Here is an 8167-nt window from a genome sequence, read left to right on the forward strand (position 1 = left end):
TTTGTCATGATAAGCTGTACTAGCTGTTCCCTTTCAAATTGGCCGTTGTTGACTCCCTTTCCGCTCTCATCGAATCGGGGAGAGAAAGGCCTACCACCCCCAAGTCCACTAAGCACAAGAACACCTCTCCGCAGGAGGCTGTTCTTCCCCTTGTACTGTTCATCCTCAGCCCAAGAGGCAATCCACCACCACCACACTGGAGTAGGGTATTACACCACAACGGTGGCCCGAACCAGTATAAATCTTGTGTCTCGTGTGTTGTGAGTTCGTGTGCTTAGCCTAGAGATCGCGAAGTGTTTGAGGGCGTGATCAATGAGGGTGAGATCTTCACGCGCACCCTGGTGTTCGAACCTTAAGGGTTTTGTCGGAACCCGAAATTCTATAGTGATATGTGTGTGACTTACAAAAATCAAGTTCAAATGCCCCTATCTCTCTCTAGCTTAACGTTAAAGATGCCGGTATGTATTATGGTTTGCTTCTATGCAATTAGGTAGGTTTGATGTTATATCTACTGTTAATAAAAGTTGCACTGATAAATTTTGGAAAATTGTACTGGCCCATCTTGTGATGGAATGTATCATATATTAGAGATGATACCTTGTATGTTGTTGCGAGAATTGAATGCAATCTTTTAAATGAGATTTGATATTGTGAAACACTAGTATTTAGATTAACAAATATGAGAATTGAAACTGATTATAATATCTTGTTGTCAGCATAATAAAAACCAGGGTATCCCGAGTGTACCGACAGAACAAGAAACTATGCTGAAATCCCTCCTCCCAATTAACACTACAACGGCTTCACCACGTGGCAGGCATGCAGATCTTTGTGAAGATTTACTGCTAAGTAAATCTACTGAGCCACTCAAATGTCCGCTCATCATGGAATTTTGCATGCACCTAATGCACTTTAGCATCTTCGATGCCGAAAAATTTCAGGTTTTAAAAAAATTGTTTCAGGAGCTATTTCTTCTTCTGAATTTACTGTTTCTGGGTGGGAGCAGATAAACTGGGCTCACTCAAACATGACAATTTACATTAGTGAATCAGCGGTCTAGAACTTAGAGAGATCGGGCACAGTCCTGAAGGGACAAAGTGTTGTGCACAGATACCTTAAATAATGCATCCAGAGATAGAAAATGTGGAATAGATCAGATCATATCTGGAATTTTAAATGTTCTGTCAAAGCCTGAAAAGGGCATTAGACAATTGCAGCAATGGACGTGTCCATCTAGGGCATTCGCTAGGCCAGAAATTCGCATTTTCTTTGTTCTCCATTACCTGAAATGTAAAAAAAGAGATGCGTCTAAGCGATGCTATGTGCTTACAATATAGCATGTCTGGTCTTAATCAGTACGTGCATAAATCTCTTTGCCTAAGCTCCAACTGTAAAAGCTTAGCCTAGTTACATAATTTTCGCATTGTTTGTCTCCCGAGTGCATGCAGACAGAGAAGAGATTCCTGCTTGCTTGTTCGTCGAATTTACTTATTCAGACGCGACGTTGGTCGTTAGATCTGAACTGTGTGATTAATATAAAGGGCCTAAGCATAGCTATAGGTTTATTCCCGTGCGTCTGTCAGTACTTTTGCTTCACCCGCGAATAAAGCCCAGGACCGTTTCCCTGCATGAAAACGACCGCAATTATGCATGACGCCCGCCGGCCGCGGTTTACGCTTGGGACGAGACGAGCAACAGCGAAACGGAGGGAGAAGATTCACCAGGACCAGGGGAGACTGTGCCGAACACTCTCGCCCTGGGAAGCAACTCACCTGGGCCTCAGGCTCTCACGGCCACATTCCACTCTTGACAGGCAAGTTAGCGGAGGGAATGTTCCGACGAGACGTCGGCACGTCCTCCGGGATGCCCTGCTCCTCTCGTACCTGCAGTGACCACCCCACCACCGACTGACCAGCCAACACCAGCCCGAGGAAAGGGAAGGCAATGGAAGAAAAACGCCGGGCGGCCGGAGAGGTAGGGCGGACGACCCCTCCCTCCCCCGCCACCAACTGCACGGAAAAGACCATGGAAAAGCGGCCGTCGCTCGGTCCATCCCGCATCTCGCCGCCGCTTAATTTTCCACCGGCACCGCCTACCTGTCCCGCGACCATACGCTACCAACTCATGGGCCTCGAATATCTCCCGTCTTCTCCAGAGCCGGACTTTTGGAGATTCCTCCCATAAACTAACCGCAAGATTTGTGAATCTTTCATTTTGTTTATACACACACAGAGTCCCGGAGTCCACAGGCACGAATGATACGGATGGGCGCGTGAATGAATGGGTGCATCGTGAGAAGTGAGAACCAGCTGTGTGTGGCGTATCGTATCTAATCCATGGCTCCATGCATGTATAAGAATAACGCCACCAATATCATAGACTAGTAGCAAAGCGAGACATGCTGCTGATATTTTTCTCCATACGCTAGCCAACGGTGTGGAGCCGAGCATGGACATGGTGGTGGTGGTGGTCATTTTTACGACTACAGTTGTGCGCAAGTGGGGGCAGCCTCTCGCAACTCAACTATTCTGATTCCATCTGCCTGCCTATAAATTCCCCGAGCCGCGGGCACTGCAGATGCCAAGCCACCCAACCTGCTAACCAAGCAAAGCAGAGCAGCTCGGAGAGGAGGCCAGAGGATACTGTCTGTCTGAAACCCAAAGGTAAGTTCATCACAATCTGCTTGCATGGTTTGGCTCTGAAATGGGTGGTGTGCGTGCAAATAGCATTGTCTGCACCCATGGGTGGTGATGCCAGACAGCTAGACTAGAGGATGGCTTTCCGCTCCGCATTCGTTCAGTTACTTAGTGTTTATCCACTTCTCCCGCATGTGTTCAATCAAGAACCTTCCATTTCTGAAACGAAGAGCTGAAAAGAGAGGCTTTTTGCACATGGAAATGCCTGTTAGCAAAGTGGGCATGCTTTCAGGAACTACCCATTTCCATTTGTCCATTCAGGCATGGGAATGTCGTCCTTTCCTAATAGCAAGAACAAAATCTTGCTTAGAAAAAGCATGGATATGTCTCTGAGTTGCGACCATGCCTGCATAGGAGTCAGTCATGGTAGACAGGGTACCAGTTGAGCACCAAAGGTGTCGGTTGACTCAGGTTTTCGGCCACTTGTTGGCGAGGGAACATGGCGCACAAATTTATTTCTCCCATTTTTTCTTTTTATATATTCCAAAAGGAAAAGGTTTTCACCAGTACTCTTGTTTTGCTGCTTGCAGCACCTTTTCTCTCTGTCGCCACACTTTCACTTGGTTTCACCTGATGATGGTCAAATCTAGGGCCATGCATGATATGATAACAGCGAATCGCAGACTCATGTACTCAAAGCTTGACAGTATTGTACTTTTATCTGAACCTGGCTTCTCAATCAGTCACACCAAACCCAGCCAAAAAGGATATCTCAGTTAGACATATCACGCTCTCTTTGGGCAAAGCGGCCTAAACAGATGCCTCGAGAATATTTGTTTGTTTACACCTACACCGTGGGCAGGGGCAGGGTAATAATTTGTGCAAAATGAGGATGTACTACACAATTAACCAGAGTTCTGACCGTGTATATTACATGACCGCAGGAAAGAAGGCAACCAATTCTCGAGACTTGAGATCGAGCTTGTCCACTACCACACAGTAGCCGGCAATGGCTTCCTCTTTGCTCCACTGCTCCGACAAGCTCCCGTTCATGGACGTGGAGACCATCCTCCACATGAAAGAAGGCCTCGACGAGAGCAGCTACGCGCAGAACTCCTCGCTCCAGAAGAGGGGTATGGACACCCTCAAGAGCCTCATCGTCAACTCGGCGACGGACGTGTACATCTCCCAGATGCCGGAGAGGTTCACGGTGGCCGACCTCGGCTGCTCCTCGGGCCCCAACGCGCTCTGCCTGGTGGAGGACATCATCGGGGGCGTCGGCAAGGTCTGCTGCCGGTCGTCGCAGCCGCCGCCCGAGTTCTCGGTGCTCCTCAACGACCTCCCGACCAACGACTTCAACACCATCTTCTTCAGCCTGCCGGAGTTCACCCACAGGCTCAAGTCCGCCGCCAAGTCCGACGAGTGGGGCCGGCCGATGGTGTTCCTGTCCGGCGTGCCCGGGTCCTTCTACGGGAGGCTGTTCCCGAGGACCAGCGTGCACTTCATCTGCTCCTGCTCCAGCCTGCACTGGCTCTCCCAGGTCCCGCCGGGCCTCTTCGACGAGGCCAAGGCGCCGATCAACAAGGGCAAGATGTACATATCGAGCACGAGCCCGCCCGCCGTGTCCGTGGCCTACCGGAGGCAGTTCCAGAGGGACTTCAGCCTGTTCCTCAAGTCGCGCGCCGCCGAGGTCTTCCCCGGCGGCCGGATGGTGCTGGCCATGCTGGGCAGGCAGAGCGACGAGTGCGTGGACAGGAGGACGACCTTCCTGTGGGAGCTCCTCTCGGAGTCCTTCGCGGCGCTCGTGGCGCAGGGGCTGGTGGAGCAGGACAAGGTGGACGCGTACAACGTGCCGTTCTACGCGCCGTCGCTGCAGGAGATGGAGGTGGAGGTGCGGCTGGAGGGGTCCTTCAGCCTCGACTACGTGCAGACGTACGAGATCAACCTGAGCAGCAGCGGCGACGCCAAGGAGGACGGCAGGACGGTGTCCATGGCGATCAGGGCCATCCAGGAGTCCATGCTCAGCCACCACTTCGGCCCGGACATCGTCGACGCGCTCTTCCACAAGTACACGCAGCTGGTCACCGAGTCCATGGAGAGGGAAGAGGTCAAGAGTGTCCAGATAGGGGTAGTCCTCACCAGGTTGTGACTCGAGTCTGTCTACTGACTGTATTTTTCTTTAGCAAGTTTAGGTTTGACTCTGTTCTATTGTCATATTCAGTATTGTTTAGTAGTAGTAATTGGCAGCAAAAGTCACATTTATCATGGGAATGTGTGCATCCTTTGTCTCTTCAGCTTTACGCCATGTATCAAGTTTAGCTTAGAATCTCGAATAGGAGTATCATTTCTAAACCCAGGCTTAGCTCCACACGGTTAAAAAAAATCACACAAAATACAAAAGAAAAAAAAAATCCAATTTTTGCTCTGAATTCCAGATCATTTTGACATATGAGTAGCTCTCAGAAAAAAGACAAATTTAGGTTAAAACAGTACATGAACAGTAAACGTTTTACATATCCTAAATTTGTGTTTTTGCCGAGAGTTACTTAGATGTCCAAATGATCTAGAACTTGGAGTGCACCTCACGCATCAAATTATCTACCATAGAAACAATTAGATTTCTTTTTGTTTTTTCAAGTATTTGTTTTGAATTTTTTTTCTTCATCACAGGTGCAAATGAGTCTGGGCACCGAATCGCTGCTCTCTTTGACTCTGTTCTATTGTCATATTAAGTATTGTTTAGTAGTAACTGGCAAAAAGTCACATTTATCAAGGGAAACTGTTTAAAATTGGCCGACCTGCAGAGACCGTCGTCGGTCACCTCCATGTGTGCATCCTTTGTCTCTTGAGCTTTGCGCCACGTAGCTATGGGGCCCGCTCGTGGCAGGACGTTCCCTAATGTTCTTCTCTATTGTCAGGACCCCGATCCTAAGTCACACCGATCTAGCATGTAACACATCATATCACTTTGCGTCCTCACGCACGGTATTCCCACGGGTGCCACCTTACCTGGCCCGGAACCGTTTGCGCCTTTTGGCTCACGTATATGATAGTGTCGCTAACATCCATATGACAAAGAACCCGGGCCGACATGGCTAGTCATGAACCCAAAGCGGCACTAACCCATGGGGACAGACATACATGAATCAACCTCGAGCATGTCGGTCAACAGCGTGTGAATCCGAGCTGTAGCACTGGGCTAACGGAACTCCGGTAACCCAGGCTGTAGCAGGCTAGGCAGGACGGGGAGATGTCACCGCGTGACATTTCCCCGAAGGGACAGACACAGGAACGAAGTGAAACACATGCCGGCCAGTCAAGTGTCCTGAGCAGTAGTGCTGGGCTAGCAGGACTCCGGTGAACCGGGCTGTAGCGGACTACTATCGCTCAGAAAGCACTAGACTACATTTCCCCATATGATAGGCTGCCAAGGATAAACAACTAGATTGTCGGATCCCACTCATACCAAGCATTTCAATCATACACACAATATGCCCGATATGAGTACATACAACATGGCATCACAACAAGACTCTACGACTCAAGTATTTATTCAATAGGCTCCGAGGAGCGAGATATTACAAGCATGGGTCTCATGACCCCACATTCAGAGCATACAAGTCAAAGCACATGCGGAAGCTTAACATGTCTGAGTACAGACATCTACAAATGAAAAAGGCTGAGAAGCCTGACTATCTACCAGATCCTGACGAGGGCACAAGATCGTAGCTGAGGTATGAAGCTAACGTCGAAGTCCACGCGGAACTACTAGCGAGACTGAAGTCTCTCTCTGCAAAACATAAATTAAGCAAACGTGAGTACAAAGGTACTCAGCAAGACTTACATCAGAACTAGATACATATGCATCGCTATCAACAAGGGGGGGGGGGGTGGAGTTTAACTGCAGCAAGCCAGCTTTGACTCAGTGGCTAACCTGAACTACGACTGCAAGTAACTCTTTTGAGGTGGCGCACACGAGTCCACAAATTCACCATACCAATACACCACTATGGATCCGCTCCCGTCTCCCTGCGAGAACGCCATCCATAGCACTCACGCTTATCTTGCGAGTTTTAGAGTATCCACTTTCACTTGTCTATGAACTATGCAAGGGGTCCAAGTTTCCATATCCGAGGAATCCGGCTATTCGAATAGATAATGATAACCCTGCAGGGGTGTACTTCTTCACACATGCTCTCGCCACTTATCACCCTGTACACGTCATGTACCTCGGCAACCTTCAAGCGGAAGCCGGGCGAGGGAGTCGGCCATGACCTGACTAACCAACAAGTCTCTCGTCCAGGTTTATCGCCTATTCGGGTTCTATCCGCAAGGAGATCCGGCCGGGGTGTCGCTCACGGCCCCAAACGATGTGTGCAGGGTTCCCAAGCCCACCATCCGGGTGCCACTTGGTACACCGTGCCACGGTGCCTAGTCTGTCCCAAGCCCACCTGTACCGGGTGCCACTTGGTAGACCACTAACACTACCTACAAACACCAGAAACTAGTTGCAACTCCTGGACAGAGATCAGGCTGATTAATAAGTCGAGAGAGCTTGGAGCGCCCGGAGCCCAATGTGTGGTAGTAACTGTTCATGGATCACAAACACAGAACTCAGTTCCTAAGGACGGCTGCAATGAGACAACCCGCCATGTACTCCTACATGGCCTCTCACCGCTACCTTTACCAAATCGTGTTCACACACTTAGCTCTCAACGGTAGGACATGTTCACCACGTTCCAATTCATTCCCGATGAATCAGACCAAACTCAACTCTAAGCAGTAGCAGGCATGACAAACAAGCATGAATGAGTAGGCACATCAGGGCTCAAACAACTCCTACTCATGCTAGTGGGTTTCATCTATTTACTGTGGCAATGACAGGTCATGCAGAGGAAAGGGTTCAACTACCGTAGCATATAACAGTTGAATCACTGTTGTCCTAATGCAGTAAAGAGAGCAGGAGCGAGAGAGTGGGATTGTATCGGAATGAACAAGGGGGTTTTGCTTGCCTGGCACTTCTGAAGATAATATAGCTCTTCATCGGTGTCATCGATCACATCGTCGGAAACATCGTCGACTGAGAGGGGACGGTTACCGGCAAACAGAGAAGGACACAATCAATGCAATGCAACAATATGATGCATGATCATGACATGGCAATATGCTGTGATTTGAGCTAATGCATCTAGCTATGATTTAAATGAAGTTGGTTTGAGTACAAGATTCAAATTCCAACCCCATATATGATTATTTAAATGCCCTTTATTTGTTTTGTCCAAAACAGAGGACAAACATTGTTCAAACATGCATGAAAATGGTACAGATGGATTCCTTGAATTTTTCTGATAATTTTTCATATATAAATTATGTCATTTGGGGTTACGGTTGAATTTCTATGATTTTTAGAAGTTTTAACTATTTTCTGGAATTTCCTGTATAAAAAATAATTCCAGTAAATAATTATTGCGTCAGCATGACGTCAGGGTGACGTCAGCTAGTCAACTGGGTGCCTCTAGGTCAAACCTGAC

General features: G+C 48.5%; 1 protein-coding gene across 1 annotated transcript; it reads left to right on the forward strand.

Annotated features, from left to right (window-relative positions):
* Positions 1–2498: 2498 nt before the first annotated feature.
* Positions 2499–4901, forward strand: LOC125544421 (probable methyltransferase TCM_000336). The gene is made up of 2 exons (XM_048708114.1): positions 2499–2663; positions 3581–4901. Exon 2 carries the CDS (start codon positions 3646–3648, stop codon positions 4783–4785), a length of 1140 nt encoding a protein of 379 aa, XP_048564071.1. The 5' UTR covers positions 2499–2663; positions 3581–3645; the 3' UTR covers positions 4786–4901.
* The last annotated feature ends 3266 nt before the right edge of the window (positions 4902–8167 follow it).

This window comes from Triticum urartu, chromosome 3, assembly GCF_003073215.2.
Source record: "Triticum urartu cultivar G1812 chromosome 3, Tu2.1, whole genome shotgun sequence".
NCBI classification, from domain to species: Eukaryota; Viridiplantae; Streptophyta; class Magnoliopsida; order Poales; family Poaceae; genus Triticum; species Triticum urartu.

Coding starts and splice junctions, on each gene's coding strand:
- LOC125544421 (XM_048708114.1), top strand. CDS start 3,646: ATGGCTTCCTCTTTGCTCCACTGCTCCGACAAGCTCCCGTTCATGGAC.